The sequence below is a fragment of the Crocodylus porosus genome, unplaced genomic scaffold (assembly GCF_001723895.1).
Source record: "Crocodylus porosus isolate Cpor-Errol unplaced genomic scaffold, CroPor_comp1, whole genome shotgun sequence".
Classification (NCBI taxonomy): domain Eukaryota; kingdom Metazoa; phylum Chordata; order Crocodylia; family Crocodylidae; genus Crocodylus; species Crocodylus porosus.
Genome location: NW_017728906.1, coordinates 147,311,376 through 147,333,016, shown reverse-complemented (window position 1 = coordinate 147,333,016; position 21,641 = coordinate 147,311,376). Strand labels below are relative to the sequence as shown.

Here is a 21,641-nt window from a genome sequence, read left to right as displayed (position 1 = left end):
TATATTGAAATATATATGAAGTTCGTAACAAGCCCTGAAAAGGGATCTGTGTGCCGATTGCACGTGGATAACTACTAGTCTAAATTATTTTTTGTTTGACTTTATTAACATAACCATATTATGAAATTGTATTGTACCAATCTGACTGATGTGTACAACTGAAGTCAAGTCTTTATGTTAATGGAAATATATGCGGAATGATTGCATACAGTGCATTATATAATTATGTTGGTATTATATAATTATGTATAAGAACTATCCAACAGAGTGCAGGCAAGCTCAGTAGTCTTTTTTTTAAAGAAGTCTTAAGATGGAAAATGATAACTTTGGTCCATAACTCATCCAACACTAAAAGTGTTAAGACCTGGCATAAAAGGTGCCCTGAACCAACACTTATTTATGCTTTTAAAACCATTGGCCGATTACCATATTATTTATTTTAAAAATGAACAGTAAACAACCTCTGAGATTAGAATGGTTTTCTCAGGGCATGAGCAAACTCTTTTGAAAATCTGGTTTATGCACACCATGATATGAGGCTATCAGAAAAAGAGCAGGACAGTACTCAGTGGATACATCTACATGGCAGTATCATGCATCTGAAATTATGTAGTGCTGTAACCAAAAGTCCCAAATAGCCCAAGAAGTAGGTGACTTTATCTAGGCAGCCCCTGACAGTGAAATAAATGCAAATCAGTTTATGAAGAATGCAGCACCCCCACTCCTCCAGTGGACATGCTGTTATGAGGGTACCTCATTAGGCTCTGACCCTCCTGTTAGCTCCCTATTTGTTTCTATTGCTATATAAGGGGCTCAACTCTGATCTACAAAGCCATCAACATCTCAGAACTAAGTTATATTGTAGACTGCATCTTCACCCATGACCAACTAGGATAGCTGTGCTGTAGGGGTGTGCAAAGCAGGCTGATTTAGGAGACAGTGATTTGATTCATTGATTCGGATCACTGTCCTGATCTGATTCAGCTAAATCCGAATCTGAAGATTTGATTCGGATTCGGAGAATTGGCAGCCAGACACAGCTTTATGTGCTTTTTCTACATACCTCGCGTGGCTCGCGAATGCTGAGATGGTGGGGTGGATGGAGCATCCCACAGGAGCACGGGGGCCCCCCCCACATGCTCAATAGTGGACTGGCAGTACTTCTAGTCCACTTCCAGTTCCACCACCAAGCATATGGGCCCCCCTGTGCCCTCCCAACTCGGCAATCTGCTGCGGGGGATCCCAGATGCCCCCAAAGACCCAGATGGCACCAGTCACCAAGCCAAGGGAGAAGGTCCCCTGTGTGCTCCACAGCAGACCCAGAAGTGGACTGGAAGTGCTTCTGGTCTGCTTCTAGGTCCACTGCTGAGCACACTGGGGACCCCCCCACACACACTTCCATGGGACACTCCGTCCACCCCACCATCTCAGCGTTCACAAGCTGCCTGGTACCTTGAGGTATGTATAAAAAACATCTAAAGCTATGTCTATGTCAGAATCATCGAAACTCTCCGAATCGAATCAGAAGCTTCTGATTCAATTCGGTGAGATTAATGGGTCTCCTGATTTGATCTGGAGATTCGGCTGCCGAATCAGGCCAAATCTCCTCCAAATCAAATCAGCGACCAAAGCTTCACACAGCCCTACTGTGCTGCTCTGAAACAATGCAATATATAAAAAACAACAGGGGCAAGAAGAGAGAGGTAGGAGTTCAGCTCCATCTGAATGAATGATGAAACTCCAGATAGGATTAGATAAATCCTTAATATGGTAATCTTTAGGCCATCTTGCAAGACCCTCCATTCTCCTTGAGAAAGCATGGCTATAACTGGAATGATCTGTTTAAAGAATGTATTGATGTATATAACCCAACTGCTTACAACAACAACAGAAGGGAAAGGAACTCCCATGTAGTCCACTAGTGGATCTTGCCATGCAATAGTAATCTTCATCTGGTAAGAATTTAAATGCTGTAGCAACAGGCACTACAGAAAACCAAAAATGATAAAGAATTAGAGAAAACAGGAGCACAGGAGAGCATTATGTGTCCTTTCTCCATAACAATTCAGTGCAGAAGTTACCATCCCCACTCTTGGGTCCAACCTCTAGCCAGTCTGCCTGGCCTGATAAGTTTGGTCTATAGCTGCTAATTTTAACTCACAAATTAAGACCCAGCCCCAAATGAAATGTAGTATATATATCTCCATCTCCAGCCCTCTAGCAAAAAGGTAAGTGCCCAGCATACAACAATCCCCATGTGTTCTGTAACCACACAACTACTTGTCTATTATATGGCTGTCCAAAAGCAGCCCTAACTGCAAACCCATCCAACACCTGGCAGTGATTCCAGCCATATGTTTCTCACTCTGCTTATTTCTGGTAAATGAAACTAGCACAGAACAAATTCATAATGGGGACGTTGATGGCAAATGTCCAGCTTTTCCAAACAGAGGATCTTGAAATTATTTTCCAAAGCAATATATACTGGCCTTTTTATTAATGTTGCTATTTGAAGATCAGGTTTAAAACCAGAACACATATCTTAACTACCACAGAATCTAGCAAATATAAGACATTAATCTCTTTGATCTAAAATGATATTAGAGATGATCAATAAATAATTATGCTACCAAACACCATCTGTAGCATCCAGATATATTCCTGAATATCAACTGACAATCTCCTTATAAGAAAAACTGAGAGAGAAATTTGCCAGTTAGAAAACAGCTTAATCATAAGAATTCAGGATCTTTTTAAAAGTGTAATTTTTAAACTGCTCTTATTAAGTACAAGAGCCAATCAAGCAGATCATTTAAATTAGTCAGAAGTTGTTACAGCTGCACCAACATCTGCTGCCAAGCACGATTAAATCTACCCCAATCATTAGGCACCATAAAGTCAATGTAACGCTGTCATAAGACCTCTTACATTGAAAACAAATTCTTTGTTGTAAAGTGGTTCTGCCTCAAAGGCATTTCATTCTCCTTATTTATTTATTAATTAAACTGCATTGAAAAAAGTGCATATTCTAGAAAGCCTCAATCTAGCACCTATCTTTTTATTGGTTTTCTTTTTTGGTGGTTTTCAAAGAACAGCTGCTTACCCATACAGTTTTTTCTGACTTCAAAAGCTACAGCTGAAGTTTGGAAACCAACAAGAAGATCACTATACTATCACCCATTGTTTAACTTGTCAAGAAACAAACAGTTGTCTTTTAGGTTTCTGTGAAACCTAGTATTTTGTTTCCAAGAATACAAACACCCATAAGGTTTACAAAACCGCACTGAAAACAGATCCAGACACTGACAAGAAAGCAAAAAAATCCAAATGCTCTCCAACTGCAAGGTAAATCCTGTTTAGGACAAAATTCAGTGGCCTCTTGTTGGTTTCTTCACTGGCATGCAAATACAGTTAGCTATAACAAATAACATATTACATTACACACATAAAAAAACTAATCTGAAAGATTGTGAAGACTGACTTGGCAATCTAAAAATTGAAATTGCCAAAATTAAGGTAATCTGTAAGACTCTCATTTGTCCCCCTAATATATGTGCATTATGATATAGTGTCTAGTTATAAGATCATATTTTTTTCCCCCACAGAAGCCCTGCCTCATTCACTGTTCATGTGGACAGGTCTCAATTAATGAAAGTCTATTCTGTTTTGTTTTATCTGCATTGTCAGTGTATGGCTCCACATGCCTTATATAATGGATACCATTCAAACTTTTCTTTAAATTATTCATTTCTTCCTGGGAGCTGCTCTATGGGACTCATCATTGCATTTTCTGAGTGCTTCACAGCTTTTAATTAAGTTATTTTCACAATGCCCCTATGAAATAAGGATATATCTATCTCCTCCTCCTCTCCCCCCGGTATAAAACTGGGATGAGACAAAAACTTGAGGTAAACACATCTATGAAAATTTAGGCACCTAAACTGAGGCCAACTTGGACTTGATCTTTCAAGGTTTGCATATACAGTGATGACAGTGGGTCTCAGGGAGGATAGGGTCCCATCCAACAGGGCCTGCTGATACACTCCAGAGCTGAAGTTTACCAGTTAAGTCGGTTCCAGGCTAATCCTCCAAGCACTAGTTCTCAGAGACAAAGAACCAGAAAGCAGGTGCTGGGAATGAACCTGGAAAAGTCTCACTAGTGAACTTCCAACTTTAAAGCACATTAGCAGGCTCAGGTGAACAGTACGTACTCAGCTCCATGCTCCCTAGGACATACACAGAGAAGGCACAGGCAAGTATCAAAACACTTAGTATTATGCAGTAGTCGGAATATTCCAGGTACTGATCAGATCTTGCTGACCTCAAGTTGCCTTTGTGTATTCAGCACTTGCACACAAAAGACCGCAAGGCACCTAGGGAATCAGGAGCATGCAATTAATGGGCATCATGGAAATCTGGGTTTAAGTAACTTGCCAAAGGACCTCTAGCACATGCAGGGCAGCATTCATCTGGCTTAACTGCAGGACCATTGTTGTGCCTCCCTCATCTATCTTTCACTACAAAACTTCCAACACCTGCATCAAGACATAGGCTCTGATATAAATTGCATATAGTACAGAAAAGTACCAACACGATATTAAGAAACAGGTAGTTGAACTAACACAGTGGAAATATAAACAGGAGCAGCCACTAAACAAGAACTCAATCACGTAATACTTGCAGAGGATGTACAAGAGTACAAGCAGCAAGCAAACAAAATGAGGTTGCTAGCCAAATAAATTAAAAGGGGATTGCAGACTTTAATGGGCACATATCACACAGGGACAAAGTGGGAGTACTGCACTATTAAAAAAAGATTCAGTCTATTCATAAAAAGGAGAAATATAAATAAATCAACATCCAATTCAGATACTGCTTTCTAAAGATGTTTTTAAAATATTTCAATGAAACCAAGGAAAACATATTTCAATTATCGGTCAAGAAAGATAATCCTGTAAAAATTAATTAGGAATAGGCCAAGGGTATTTGAATATCTACTAACAAACCAGTTCAAATTGTGGGCATGTTCTAATATCCATTACATTTGTAAACAAAGCTGCTCTGATGTTTTATGCCACCACCCTATTTAAGCACACAGTGCAGAATTGGTTTTCAACTAGGGAAGAGAACATAATCCTGACAGTTACTTTCACATAAAAGTTGACATCCAGCCTTAGTAAATTAAATGAAGCAAAACAAGGCACTGTCTTGTTAGAGGACAACAGATTCAGAACAACAAGGGACACACATTTACAAAGAATGGCAGTTGCTAAAAAACTTACTTTATGAAGCAAATAGAGTAGATGCAATATATTTTAAGTTGGTTCAGCATAAGATAATGGTGTCTCCTAAAATTTTGCTTTAAAAACTGCCGTTTAAGTGACTGAAACGTGAGGGAAATGACCAATAGCAGCCATGGGCAAAGCCAGGATTTAGTAAAGGGAAGACATTTCTGCCCACCCAGACTATGATGGGGAAGGGAGAGGGTTGTGGCTGGAGCTTCCAGTTAGCAGGGGATACTGGGGATGAGCCAGAAGCAGGCACATGAAGTGGGCCACTCCCCCATGTTTGACAGTGCTGGTGCTGTCCCTGGCTGAGCAGGTTGCAGGGGAGCACGGACACCAAAGCCACTCCTGGCCTGTGGGGAGCAGCTTCAAGGGGTGCCAGAAGCAACGGTGCACAGTCATCTCCTTCCAGTCATTGCTATCTGCCTGCTTCCTCTCTCCCCCCACCCAGTGTCCCCTCAAGGCCAACGGCAAGTACCAAAAGGAGAAGCTGGTGTATTACTGCTGCTATCCCCCAGCTGAGCCCAGCTTCCTATAGCTACTCCCTGCAGCACAGGGGAAAAGTGGATCTAGGTATCCACCTGTGCTTGCATCAGCTGAGGACAGTTGTGGCAGCACGTAAGTTCCTCCTTTCAGTGCCTGGTCTCAGCTAGCAAGGGACATGGCAGGGAGCAGGCTATAGAAGGAGGAAAAACACACCACCTCCACTGTCTCTGGATGAGTCTGGCACCCTGCAGAGCCACACCCAGAGCTGAGCAGAAAGGCAGGAACAGTTTTGGGGCTCCAGCTGCATGCAGACCAGCAGGTGACAGCAACAGAAAGGTTTTGCAAGTGCACTGCCATATGCATCTGAATTCGCCCCTAACAGCAGCCAAGGTCTGTCTCATCTATTTCACATCTAACTTCTGGATACATACTGGTTTTACTTCCTTGGTTATATACAGCTAAATGCCTCCAGGTACCAAACACTTTGAATAGGAGGCTCCATAGCACAGTTTCTTCAGTATACAAGCATACCCACACACTCAACACTATTATATCAAAGAAGGGTAACAGATGTTCACACAGTTAGGTAACGGGCAACTTAAAATCAAGTTCTGAATAGATGTTTTTTATAATTACTATTTACTGTATTTATTTAATTATATTTTATATAACTACAACAGCGTGCTGGGTAGTGTTTGTTTCTAATTAAATATCAAACCTCTCATATACATAAGTATTCACATATCTACTATTCATATAATTTACTTTTCTCCTTAGTGAGAAAGCACCACCAAAGGTTCAGCATACATTGTACATATCCTATCAGGTCACATATTACACTTACTTCTCTCTTCTAGAAAATAAAATTTACTTGTAAAAGGCAATTTATCCAGTAAAGTTTTAATGCTACATTTTTAAACTATCATCTTTTTTGATGGTTCTGGATATTGGCTCTTAAATTGTCAAATTACATAAGAAGGAGGTAAAGAAATTCCTCTCCCATTACAACCACATCAAAGGATCAGTAAGAACAACATGTTGTGTTCCCATTGTATACTGCAATATCAACGAGCAGAAAGAAAATGACGGAATTGGTGATCAGACAAAAACTAGAAGGGAAGAGGCTGGTTATGATTCCATCCAAGAAGAGAAGTTTCAGATTTTTGCCAGTAGGAAACTATTAATATTTATTTTGCTTCCCCCGCCCCTGCTTTTTTTTTGCCAAAAGGAGTAATATATTGATTCTCAACACGGAGGAAATAATATGTTGCTATTTTTGTTCCTTCAGTTTTAAGTCAAATCAAAGTATTGTCCTCTCTTGGAGAGAGAATGCTTGGGTATTCAAAAAATGGTATTTACAGCAGAAGGAAACATTTATACAGAAATGGAGTTAAAATAAGATGTAGAGAGTTCAAATAATGTGCGTCACTGTTAGCAGTCATTCTATCCAAGAAAAATACTCCCTTCTGCAGAATTCCTCTTATTCCAAAGTATTTATAGCATAATTACCTAGTTTAGACTATTACTTCTTCATTAGCTTACATGACATTAGAGAGAAGAAAAAAGTGATTTTACCTTCACAAGATAGGCCATGAGAAGTAACTCCAGAGAGGCTCTCTCTGCACACATTACAGAAGGTAGGTCGGGCATGGGAGCAGGCGTACCAGTTATGCATCCCTGAGAAATGTTCCACATTAAACTGTGCGGTCTAGTAAAGGAGAAGTTAAGACAAATTTGCAAGTACAGAACAAAGCTACAGCAACTGAAAGTACTTAGGAGTTCCATACGTACTGTGGAAATTTAAAAGTGCATGAGAAGTATTTTCAAAGGGGATTTTTAGCTATCTTTCTCAAAACCTCAAAAAAGGAGCACAGTAACAAATTACACCAGTAAAATAACAGTCTGACACAAAGCTGTGTTTTAATTTAAAGGTTTTTCAGGTTTAAAAGCTCTATTGCTTTGCTTCTGTGTACTGTAGCTTGATCTGTTAATATTTATCATGAAAGAAGAATAAAGATGAACTGAAAGGGGTATTATCTTACCTCATAATGTTCTCTAGATTGCACAGACTTCAGAGAGCTGATCCAGTCCTCCATTTCTTTTCTGTTCTCAGCACACAATATGAGCCTCCTAAATGGAGTGATTATCTGAAAAAGATTTCTTATTTTAATGGTTTTCGGTAGAGGAAATCATTATAGAATGCAACATTAGACAAACCAATTTCTTTTCTCACCCATGCAAGTGAAACATACATCATAAGTATATGTTAATAAAAATCTTGATTACTACTACTGCTTTTAAAATGCAAAAAGTAACTTTCCTTTTTCAATGCTTAATATTTGTGTCAGACTTTAGTATATTACTTTAAATACAATGTTCATGTTTCTTTTTCATATTTTTGTTTACATACTGCATTTGTAAATCTCAAATGGGAAGCTCTGAAATTCCTAAAAGTCTTTCTGGAAATTATTATTTTAAATAGAATTCAGCTCTTTCATAACAAAATTATAGCAACTGCAAAGTCTATAATTACCACAGACGAAGACAAATCATGCTGATAAACAAAAGCCTGAGATTCAAAAACATTCTGCACATTTCTCACTCCCACACTGGTGATGACATATTTGCATAATTGTTGTAATAAAAAATAAAGACATGATTTATGAGTTAATATAAAACCATAAAGACAAGTGGTATAAAAACACATACAAAATAGCAATAACCTATGTAATGATGCCCTTACAGTGGTCCAACTCTTGGAACAGGTTGAGGATGTGCCGCATTTAATGATCTGGACTTAGATCCTTGATGCTGTATTTAGCTTGAAATCTGAAAATTGCTAAATCTTAGAGATGCAGAGAAAAGGCTGTTTTCCCCTCTTCTCCGAGTACTGGAGACACAATTATAAATAACAGTAAAGCATCACAAACTAACTCCCACTGAAATTATTTTGAGAACGGCACTAAAATAGATGTTGCAGTTACTTTCAGAACAATGAGGGTATTTTAAAGAAATGCAAAAAAAAGTTTTTTTTTTTGTAAGAAAACAATTTTAAAAAAAATCTAAATTCTCACTCATAATCAACATATTATATTATCCATAATACCAATGCTTTCAAATTACATAAGTAAAATAGAAGCCAAAACCACAGAAAAAGGATTAATTGCCATAACTGAGGTTATCACTGTAGAACTTCTAACCTGTCATGTTATTCAGATATTATAAGTAAATTATTCACATAAGTTTTTACTCACCCAGTCCCTGCCAAATATCTTTTACCACTGGTTTGTGCTATGTACTTCTTCATTAAACCAAACTGCACTTTAATGCATCTGACAAGCAACCTAACCGAACTACAGCACAGTAGGAGTCACATGGACAGACCTTTTGGCTTTTTTTTTTTTCCAAATGTACAAGCTGCACATGAATTAGAGGACCTCTCTCTGTTTTCTGTTTCATTCAGTCTTGCCTACCTTTTCTTTTTTTATATGAAGGCTTATTAGCATCTGCCTATGACTGTACCTGAATAACATTTAATGCAAAGAGCAGTGCTTTTCTTATCAGTTAGGAGCCAAATAAATGCTTTATTACATCAAAATATTTTTTCCTAGGACAAATCATCAAATAAAGAAGAGAAGCCATTAAACTGTAACATAACCCTGGTTCTAATACAAGCACCATTCTTCAAGAATCTCCAGGCTTCCCTGAACTCGTAGCTGTTATTTGTGCTGATTCTACCAGCCTTGATTTCTGCTATCAAGTGTTGCAGGTTTGTTGGTTGTAGCTGTGTTGGTCTAAGGACATAGGCAGCCAAGGTTTTTTGGGTAGATGTGATATCTTTTCTTAGACTAACTAAATAGTTGAAAAAAGTTCTTTGCAAGCTTTCGAACACCAACACCCTTTGTCAGGCATAAAGACACACATAACACCAGCAGTCTCCCCATGCCTTGATGAAGAGTGTTTGTGCCCAAAAGCTTGCAAAGAACTTTTCCCCAACTATTTAGTTGGTCTAAATAAAGGTTATCACATCTACCCAGAGAACCTTGCTTGGTACCAAGTGTGACATCAAAACAAGGATTCCTTCTGTTCTATTCTAAAGTAAGGACAAAGTCTGCCTTAGTCACAGCATTCTAGGCAATTTGTGCCACGTTATTTATTGTATTCTGGGCAAGAACCAGGAGTTGTGAAATGCCTGTAATACATATCACTTGCACTTAATGCTGAAGGTTCTTGAAAAATTCTTGATTATTTTCAAGATAAATTAAAGATCATATATATTGAATACCAATCTCCTTGATTACATCTTTCATACAGACACTCTTGACTGAAAAAGTAACTACTGAGTATAAAAAGACATAGCAATCTAGGGTGCATTTAATATTTGCCCTTACAAATAATAATAGGTTGTAATACAGTCATTAAGATAAACGATGATTACGTATATATGTTAGATACATTATTAGAGTTATTAAAATAAACTGTAAGGTTGTAAGAGCCATGTATATATGCTTATGTACAGTGCACAAAAGGCTATGAAGATTAATCTACCTATATATGTGCAAACTGTACATAAACTCCAGGTAGGTTAGATAAGTTCAAAAATAGTCAACCCAATCTTATGTAATTGTACTTCAGAGGTGCATTATGTTAGACTGGGACATTAGTTGCACATTCCCAGAACGGCCCAGAGGCTGAGAAAGCCCAGCTATCCAACCCTAGGGCTGTGCTTTTCATACCCTCTACCTTGCACCGGGCTATTTTTACCCTGCCTTGGCCTCACTCCTAGGCAGACAATGCGCTCCCCACAGACTAGCCAGCCCCCACCCTCCACAAGCCCACCAAATCCCCCAATCCTGCAAACTGCTCCAGGTGCCAGTTTTTACAGCGTTTGCCAGTGCCAGGACTCGATGGAAGTAAGTCCAAGTGGAGGGAGGGGTAGGTGGAATCAGGCAGAATTGGGTTCACTATAGGGGGAGGTTTGTTTTGTTTTTTCTAGGGGTGGGAATGGTTGTAGAGGCTAAAAATAGCCTCCGGTTGGGAGATGGGAGGAGAGACCCCCTAATCCCACCAAGCTCTCCCTCCCAACCATGGAGTTGCCAGCCCCTTCCGATCCTGTCAACTTCTCCTGTGAAACTGGTCTACTGTCCTTTAGTTGAATGTGATGTATGGCATAACATCATTATATGCTTCAGTTAGAAGCTCTGTAAAATCTCGCCTAGAATATTAATACACTCCCACAATGAAAACTATTATTTAATATTAATTAACACTATCAATATTGAAATAGGAAGGCAGACTCATTTGTGGTCTTCTGGAACTCTGAATGTTTCTCCTGCTTGCTGTAACTATACCCAAAACTAAGTTTTATAGTGTCAATGCATCCCGTCTTATGATTGACCCCAATACTTGAAAAGCACCATTGGGAACAGCATCAACAGCTGGTCTATCTTAAGTTGTGGATAATGATATAATTAGTCGTCATAAACAATGTGAAAAGCATATTCAGGAAGCACAAATAATACATATAATGATTAGGAAAGTAAAGCTGTTCACTTCTCATGAGGAGATACAGCAGTGATTGCAAACCATTCAACATCCTGGAACATGATATCTATATTTAAAAGAGCTGTATAAAGTTTTAAATTCCTGTTAGGCATTACTAATGGCATTTTATATGGTCACTCTTGGATTCATTTGTTATTCAGTGCAGCAAGGCTGACCATAATTAGAATTGTGTGGGAAATGTTTTTTTCACCCTCTGAACACTGAGATTTCAAATTTTCTTTCTCCATCAGAAAAGATCCAAGAGCCCTTGATTTAAAACAAAACAAAACCTGGGGATGAAAAGAAGATACCTCCCTTAAATTGGTCCAAGTGCCTTGGACACTTGCATGGAAAAAATGATAGGAAATTCCTGCTCCACCAGATTCATACCAGGTACTCGAACTGAGGTCTCTCACATCCCATTGCCCTATCAGCTAATTTGGATATTCTGAAACAGCAGTCCCTCAATACTGCCTATTGGGCCTGTTTACCTCTGTATAAGTGGGTGTCTAGTTAAATTGCAGGTTTGTGGATTTCACAGGTTTTTTGCCCATGAAATTAACAGCAGCAACGACAAAAAACTAATAAAAATAAAATGCTGGCTCCCCAGTGTGAGCCTCACTACTACTGTGGCCCAGCCTTGCAGCCTGCCCAGGAGGGGAAGGTGCCTGCTGGCAGGGCAGCACAAAAGGAATCAGAAAAGGTGGCTGGCACCCACTCCTCCCTCCTCCTCCCGGCAGCTGTCTCCTCACCCCTCTCCTCCCCAGGCCGCTCCGGCAATCAGCAGTGATGGGCAGAGCCGCTGGGAAATGCCCACAAAAATCAGGTCTTTGTGCTAAAAATTGCTTTGTCTTGCTGCAAGTTAAGTAGACCCCTACATATAACTGATTATATACTATAACTATTCACTATAAACGCATCTTGAACCTGGTTACTTTGTGGGTCTCCCACATCCCAGCTGAGTATCCTGCTTAAGTTTTGACTATACACTCCATCTTTCTTGTCAAAAGTTTCTATGAGAATTTCAGTGCTGATAAACAGGTATGTTCTGATAACAATTTTTATTTTTTTAAAAAAATCCCAATTTTCTCAAATAAAAAATTATTATTTAAATGCATTTGTTTAAATGACTCCTAGCCATATGACCATTCTAATTTTGTTGTAGTAAATTGTTACATTAATAAAGTTTACATTTATAATTTTCTATTTGTCCCAGGCCAAAGAAGAAAACATTCATCATTCCATTGGGACAGCCGTTTTGGATTTGTAAAAGTAAGTAACTGCGTACAGTAGAGAAGCAGCAAATAAGTGATCTCACCTGTGCTAGTCACACCAATATTTCCAGGCAGGCTTTCATTGCATTAGGGCACATTAATTCAGGAAAAAATACATGAAACATCCTACTGAAAACTAAAAGCAAGCACCGGAAGCGATACAGAGAAACAGTTAATCATTTCTCCATCCAAAGGCAAAGTTTTCCAGATTTTAAGAGCAATAGTCATCTAGGTACAGGAAGATTAGCATATTTAACAGAGAAGTAGGGTTCCTAATGGTTATAATAGGATCTCAGGAATCCTAAGTTCATTTTGAAAGATTACCACCAACTTTGCTGAATTACCTTGGAGAGCAAGTGATTTCCATGAGTTCAAAAACCTTTTAGTGGATAAATCTATTTTCCTATATCATTAAGGATAATATTGGATACCAAAAACATTAAAGACCTTTTACTATATGGCTATGCAATGAGAGCCCCATAGAGTAATCACAGCATATGTATTACTACCTGCAATGATATAGAAAGAGTGCTTCTACTGGCTTAGCTAACACTTGTTCTAGCTGTTCAAAAAAAAAAGTCAAAGACCAAATTAGACTCCCCTTTTCTATCTTTACACAGAGCTGTGCTTACAGGGCACATACGCTGCTTACAGAAATTTAAAAAAAACAAAACAAAACCACGCTTTAGCAGAAGAAGCAACACATTAGTTTGACCCAGATCCACAGCATCTGTATAGATCAGATGCTTCAGAGGGGCTTTTTCACACCTTTTTCTAACAGTTGATTTAATTAGCTATTAGAAAAAAGTGCCCAAAAGCCCCACTAAAGTGCCTGGATCTATACAGATGCTGTGGGGCCATGTCAAACTAATAAGCTGCCTCTTCTGGGCATGTGCTGGGCTCAGCACAGGAGCTTGCTGAGTTTAAAGTAAAGCTACATTTTATTTGTTTATTTTTAACATCTGCATATTTTCAGGGAAGAATCCAGAGGGGTTGCAGCCCTTAGGGCTGTGCAAAGCTTTGGTCGCTGATTCGATTCAGAGGAGATTCAACCCAATTCAGTGGCCAAATCTCCAAATACAAATCAAATCAGGAGACCCATTAATCTCTCCGAATCGAATTGGAAGCCTCTGACTTGATTCGGAGAGATTCAACAATTTGGCCATAGACATAGCTTTATGTGTTTTTTCTACGTACCTCGAGGTACCTCCAAATCAGAATTGAGTCTTCATATTCAGATTTGGCTGAATCAAAATCGGGCAAATCAAATCATTCACCCCTGAATCGGGCTGAATCTGAATCAAATGCTGCCCACTTCATACACCCCTCACAATCATGCAGACACAACTGCCTTTCAGTCAGTGCTGCAAGACCAGCAGTTGAGGACTTTGAAGACCCCAAAGCAAGGCAGAATTCCCACACTCCTTTCCCTTCTGTGCTCTTTGGAAAGATACCAGAAGCTGGTATCCTGTTGAATCAAGATGGAATTAATCAAAAATACTAGAAAGGTTGCCATAAAGAATTAAAACAAGAGCAGAGGGAACTTTAAAGCGATATACAAAACAAAAGCTGGAATTTCTGTAGGTATTAAGGCAACATCTACAGAATTTTAATGCAACGATGTATTCTAATAGTATAACACAAAGCCCCAAAATAGGCACATTTCCTACATCCTTATTTTTGGTAGCTTATCTACTTCAAACCATTTATTCAAGAAATTAGTAACCTTACATTCAACCTACATAAATACATAGGAGCACAAGCTACGTAATGTGTCAGCAGCTTAACCAAAAAACAAAAGATTGTCTAAGAAACTTGACTGGTTGAGCTCACTCAATCCAAAGAAACCAATTAATGGAGGATACCCAGAAGCAATCAGAGGATGATCAACAATTCGCAGGATACAAATGAACTGTAAATTCATTAAACCAGAAATGAACTGTGCCCTATTTTCCAAGGAGATACAATAAATTAAAATTCAAGAGACTGATGCTTACCAGCAATAATGTGTGCTTGGTATTAGAAGTTGATTCACTGAAAAATATATGCTATTTTGAAACTATGCAGGTTTTTTGCATGACTTGTATATGCAGGCATGTTGAAAAATGGCAAGGGAAAAAGAAATAGTGCAAATTCAGTACTTGACTGTGCTATATTACTTGCTATATATGGTCCTGATGCTGCAAAAAGATCAACAGCAAGTACAGTCTTGGGCAGGTGCAAGTGGTTGAAATCTTGGGTGTGTACAAGTGTTCAAAGAGTTTGCCTGAGAGGGTCTCTCCTTCAAGGCTTGTAGCCTTATTTTTCTTATTTAATGTAAACAAGCAAAATAAAATTAACTCAAGAGTTACCTTTTTAGAACTGACTAAAAGCCTGTTAATTCCAACACCCTGTCTCCAGTAGTGACCAACTGCTTAAGGAAAAAACATGATTATTTTAAAGAATGTGTATAAGCTCCCTGTCCCATCTGCCACTGTGCTCCTTACACCTTTCCTGATCTGCCACATGTTACAAACAGAGATTGCCTGTGCTACTTGTTGTACCCATGCCACAGGTTGGCCACTACTTTAGGGCAGGGTCAGCAACCAACAGCTCATGAACGTGAATCTTTGGCGACATTTGGCAACAAGGGATTTCAGCAGCAAGGGACTCTCCCTGTGCTGCCACAGGGAAAAGCAGTGACAGCAGGTAAGTGCCTGTAAGCCCACCCATCCTCCTCTGACCTGAACTGGGTCACTGTGGTCCACAGCCTAAAAAAGGTTGCTGACTGCTGCTCTAAGGCTCTGTTTCAGGAAGGTACTAAAGCATGAGCTTAAGTGTGACATAGTACTATTGAAAGAAGTCATATACTTGTACGCTTTACTGAATCAGGACCTAGAAATAAAAAACTTTAATAAAATCAACTATTTCTATTTTGATACAGCATGTACCTGCTTAAATGTAATCCAGCTGTTTGAATTTAGCAACCAACATTCACTGAAAGATACTCAATCTTTACCACCAACATGGTTACTAAAATTATTTTGTATGAAACAACTGTTCCTGGGGTATTTTTATGGAAGCACTTTTAACTGATATTTCTTATTCTTAGTTTTGATCTTAGTGTATAGCTCAATATAGATCTGCAGGGGGAAAATAACCCAATAATTTAAAAAGCAAATCTTTCTGAAGAATTAAGTTTGATAACTGCTGTACATTAAGACATAGGGCACCATTAACAAATGCACTACCTGTTTTTGCAGAGAGCCATAAAGGGTACATCGGTATAGCTTTCCACGCAACTCTGCTGATAAAATCCCACCCCACTTGTTCCTGCTAGGAGTACCACAGACCAACAGTTAAGCAGAGCAGATGATTTACGAGAGGCCCTGGTGCTCCTGAATCTCCCTCTAGTGTTGTTCTCAGGCTTTTCCAAGGTACAGGGACTGAGGATGATCCTGGAGTACACACTGAGAACCACTCAGAACCATCTACTCTCCCATGGCTGGTGGACCCAGGGGGCTGGGCTGATCAGCAGCAGACCAAAGAGGGAAGTCATGGAGATACACTCAAATGGGTCAAGACAACAAAAGTAATTGTATATTTAAAATATTAAAATGATAAATGCATTTGCAGAAATATTAATTCTCTAATGGATTTCACACATTAGATAATTCTCCTTTTCTCTCTCAGGTTATTAAGTAACCTCTGAGCTATTTTTGAGGCATTTGTGCTTAAGCTCAAAATCTGTGGAAAACAAAAATGTAACCAAGATCAGAATACTTAAAGTAAACAGAACCTTAAAAAAAATCTGATATTTTCTTCTGTCTTCCAAAAGGCATTACAGCTTTCGTTGCACTGGTCCGATTCATATGGAGTTTATCAATGAATTTTCAGCCTCCCAGCTTTTTCATAATAAAAGGTAAGGCTTCTACATCACTTGACACCCTAGAGAAGGAGCAAGCCAGTAAGTCTACTCAGATGTAGGACACTTAAAACTTGAAAGAGTTGCACCCAAATCTACCACCACATCCAAGAGTCACTCATCATGGTGTCCTGTGACCAGTGGGGTCCCCCTAGGTTCTGTCCTTGAACCCGTATTGTTCAACATCTTCATTAATGATGTGGACATTGGAGTCAGGAGTGGACTGGCCACGTATGCCGATGACACCGAACTTTGGGGCAAAGCATCCACACCTGAAGACAGGTGGATGATCCAGGCTGACCTGGACAGGCTCAGCAAATGGATGGACAAGAACCTGATGGTGTTTAACACCGAAAAATGCAAGGTTCTCCACCCTGGGGAAAAAAAACCTGCAGCACCCTTATAGGCTTGGCAGTGCTACACTGGCTAGCACTATGGAAGAAAGAGACTTGGGGGTCATCATTGACCACAAGATGAACATGAGCCTGCAATGCGATGCTGCGGCTAGTAAAGCGACCAAAATGCTGGCTTACATCCATAGATGCTTCTCAAGCAAATCCCGGGATGTCATTCTCTTGTACTCAGGCTTGGTGAGGCCTCAGCTGGAGTACCGCACCCGATTTTGGGCTCCACAATTCAAAAAGGATGTGGAGAAGCTTGAGAGAGTCCAGAGGAGAGCCACGCGCATGATCAGAGGGCAGGAAAACAGACCTTACGATGACAGCCTGAGAGCCATGGGGCTCTTTAGCCTGGAAAAATGCAGGCTCAGGAGTGATCTGATGGCCACCTATCAGTTTATCAGGGGTGACCACCAGTATCTGTGGGAACATTTGTTCACCAGAGTGCCCCAAGGGATGATGCGGTCAAATGGTCATACATTACTACAAGACCATTTCAGGAAGAATGTCTTTACTGTCTGAGCCCCCAAGGTCTGGAACAGTCTGCCAGCGGAGGTGGTTCAAGCACCTACATTGAACACCTTCCAGAGTAAACTGGATGCTTATCTTGCTGGGATCCTATGACCCCAGCTGACTTCCTGCCCTTTGGGTGGGGGGCTGGACTCAATCTTCTGAGGTCCCTTCCAGCCCTAATGTCTATGAAATCTATGAAAGAGCTTTCATTCTTATTACACTTTTGTGATGGTCGGGGGGGGGAAGAATAAACAATGCTCAATAGAAAGGGAAAAAAGATACATGCATCATAGGATTCCCAACACTAATTGCTTCTGTTACTCCCGTTCTTTGCACAGCACAAGGATTTGCTATTCCAGTTGGTCTCTTTGTTTTTAAAAACAGTCCTCAATATGGAAGACTGGGTAAACCAAGGGACTAAAAGGAATATAAAAGTACTTCCTCTCTAATTCAGAAGTCTGATTTTTGTTCAGACGCATAGCGGTCAAAGTCCATTATTGTTCAAGTACAGGCAGTCCTCGACTTGCAACATTTTGAGTTACGTTTCACACTTACAATGTTTATAAATTGACACCCTGTTTCAACTTTATGACGTCAGTTTCAACTTGCAATGCTTGATCCAATGCAATGCCACACTAGCGAACAAGTTTGCTGAGTTGCTCATCTCCCTGAAGAACATCTGTCCAAACTTCCTTGGATGCTTTCTTTAAGAAAGAAGACAACACTCCAGAAAAACCTGCAGCCAAGGCTCCTGAGAAGACTCCAGCCAAGAGCCCTTCAAAGAGTCTAACCAAGAGCCCTTTAAAAAGTATAGCAAAGTCACCTCAAAGAAGTCCTTCCAAATCAATATGATTGCTATTTACAATATAAATACATTAATGTAGCTATATTACTCGTCTATAATTGATCAAGTACAAAATTCTGGGGTATTTTTGGTGTAAATAGGGTATCAGGCCTTGGTTCAGGAACAAATCCCCCACTTATAACCTTGTGTCATATGAGAAAATTGGTTCCAAGTTACGTTTCAACTTAAGACGTGGGTTTCATGAACCAATTGTATTGTAAGTCCAAGAACCGCCTGTAATCTACGTGAAATAGCTGATGATCTGTATCACTAACAGACTACAGATCTGGTTCTGATTCTGAGAAGACTATTATCACAAGGGACACTAATGAAGACCCTTCTAGCAGAATCTACAGAAAGACCAAGAATTAAAGGGGCATAAAGATGAACTTTTCTGGCACTGCCCAAGACTTCAAGGCTGAGTCAAATGTACAGATGTATGAACAGAAGCTTGAACTGCTTCCACCCACACTTTACCTTGTTCAGATAAAATTAAGACTTCAGTCTGCAGGGACCATTTGCCAGCATTACATTAGAACAAAACCAAATGCAACATGGGAAGTATTTTTTTCACCATCCCTGAATCTTGGAGAGGCAAGACCCTCCTGATAATGGCAATCAGAATTCAATAATGGTTATAGGAAGCTTACAAAAGAGGGAAACAAAGTTACTAAAATTCTTAACTAGTCTTTTCAATTTGTACTGCTCAGATCAGCTAGCAATGATCATATTCTAGAAAAACAGGGTGCAGGTGGCTGGCAGATTGGTTGTTAAATGTTTAAAGTGACCTTCGGGGGGAAAAAAATATTCCAGTCTCGACACAGCTGCCAAATTTTCTAATGTATAATTCTGAAATCTGATCCAAGACAGGCTGAAAGGGAACCCAAGCCTTCCGACACAAAAAAAATGCATACTACATTGAAGAGAAATAATTTTAAAATAATTTAGTAAAACTGAAGCAGCCAGGGTTAGGCCTCCAAAACAGCTTTAAAAATGTTTTTATATTGATTTAGCTAAAGTTTGTAAGATACTGACTTAAGCAACATCAGTAAAAGTTTCCATGAACTTAGAACTGTCCACACCAGGGTTTGCACTAATTAAATCACATTTGTAAAACTATTTTAAACTTGTGCAACTTGTTTGTTAGCAAGGCCTAAGATAACTTTTGAAGGAAAATTAAACTGTTTCAGAATACAGATACATTCATTTTATTTTAAAGGAAAAAGAGACACAAGAGATTTTTCCATTAGGGAATATTAACAAACAATATACATAGCAATCTAGTCCAAAGATATTTTCACAAATAAACAAATGGAAACATTCCAGTAGAGCACTGACTCTTCAATCAGGATGCTACACAACATTAATATTCTTAGGTGCCCATATACTTTCACATAATTCACAAGATAAACCTAGAGGTTTCAAATAGGAAATCACTATCAAAATATTCTGTGGTCCTTCTGAGGTCTCTGCAACAGAAGAACTGCTCTATTATTTTTCCACAGTGAAAAACATGAGGGAAAGCTAAAAGCTAGCAATTTCTGAGGAGTCTAAAAAGGCTGTGAACCACCGCTACAGAGCAAAGAGAAAAAAAGTCTAAAAATCAAGATTTCAGAACAAGAGGTAGGCTTTGCATTCTTTCAGCATTCGTATGTCTATCTAGGAAATTCTATGATGTCTGTAATCACCGTCCTCATTCTCAGAAGTGCTACATTTACAATCCTCTTGAAGTCATTAGGAGCTACAGGTGTTTGCACTTCTGAAAATAAAAGCTAAGAATCTTTAGTCTGGTATTACAGACCACAGTTCTTAGTCATAAAATAATAGTGTGGTATCACAACATTTCTTACCCAGAAGAGAAACAAACTTGAGTCCAGAGCAACAAATGCACCCTGAACAGTGCACGAGTGGCAGCCCCACCAATAAAATCACAAACTGATGCAAAAATAAAATGGTCAGTGGCAGTAAAGTTAATACTTACAGTTGGAGATAATTTTATACAGGGGTTGGACAGATGCATCATCTAGTTGAGGCTTCTGGCTGTAATAGTTACTTTACATTCAGGAGAAACAACAAAAAGTTCATGTTGCAAGAGCTGAAGTAATGGAAATCACCCCAAGCATAAAGCCTGGACAGTGCCTGGGTTATATGGTCCAAAAGTTTCTTCCAAGTCTGATTATAAACTCAGCGAAAAGGGATTTTATTTGACTGTTGCTTCTCATATAAACACCAGCACACAGCTGCAGAAATATCAAAGAAGCTGACAGAGAAGCATCATAAGGCCAAGGAAATAGGAAGAACAAGTGCTATAAGCATAAACCCATGAGAGAACCCTGAAGACAACTTTTGGGTAGAACACTGGCCAAGCGGAGCATGAAACCATGAGCAAAGGACTTCTTAGAGCCCTACTGTGTTCAGGGAAACTGGACTTCATGCACCTTCTTTGTAAAGGTATTTTGTAAAGCTGACTCCATCACCAAATTTCTCTTCCTCAAAGGGACAACCTGCAATACCCTGAGTACTGACTAACAACTCTGGTCAAAAGCATCAATAATTGTATTGTTGGTATAAAAATGTCTGCAGAGGAAAACAAAAGTATCAAAAACATTACTCCCACCTTTGAGGATATCTGTCTTGGGCTTTGATATATGAAAGCTAAAGTAAAAAAGACAGAAGAGTACAGTGTCCAAAACTAAAGAGAGAAGATAGTGTAGTTCAAGTCTCTCCAGAGATGATTACTCTTCCGATTACCTCCTGACATTGTCTAAAGGAAAGAATTTACCAGTTTTTGTGCTCAGTCCCACTTTGTCTTCCTGCTTAACCTTGCCAAAAGCTTAGAACCATTTAGATGACAAGAATGGAAAAGAAAGGAGTCCAAGGATCTAAGGAATTCATCCTATTCATCAAGCATACTATAGGCAAAGCAACTCTCTCCAAGCCCACTGTGATTTGGAAACTAATTGCCAATTTTGTTAAAAACAATAGTGGGGAGAGGGCATTAATGCAAAAGCATGCAGATTTCCTGTTTTGAACTGAAACCCCAAATCTAAACTGAGTTAAATTTAATTTTTTTTTAAAAGAGGGGGAAAAATCTATTCCGAAAACTAAATTAAATCTTTTGAGGTGCATGAAACATTCTATTTCATGAAAAACTACAACTTTTTTGTTTCAGGTCAATGTGAAATGATTTTCCCCGATTTTTATTTCACCTACTGAATTAGTCATTCACATAACTCTAATCATGAGATGACAGGTGGCATTGTCCTAGTGAAAAAACTGGCTGAGACAGATAACACAGAATAGGAAAAAAATGGTCAATTTTCATCATGCCAGGACTGTCTCAGTTTAAACATCTGTCTGCGGGGGCTGCCTGTCCATTTTTCAGGCTCTGGG

General features: G+C 39.2%; 1 protein-coding gene across 2 annotated transcripts in view; it reads right to left on the bottom strand.

Moving 5' to 3' along the window:
- The window catches only part of DGKH (diacylglycerol kinase eta), a 254,374-nt gene that overhangs the window by 73,569 nt on the left and 159,164 nt on the right, over window positions 1–21,641 (bottom strand). For both annotated transcript variants that reach the window (XM_019529851.1, XM_019529850.1), the window contains 2 exons: window positions 7,814–7,918; window positions 7,347–7,479 (listed from right to left, as the gene is read on the bottom strand). In XM_019529851.1, coding sequence (XP_019385396.1) covers window positions 7,347–7,479; window positions 7,814–7,918 — 238 coding nt within the window. The remainder of the gene's footprint in view (window positions 1–7,346; window positions 7,480–7,813; window positions 7,919–21,641) is intronic.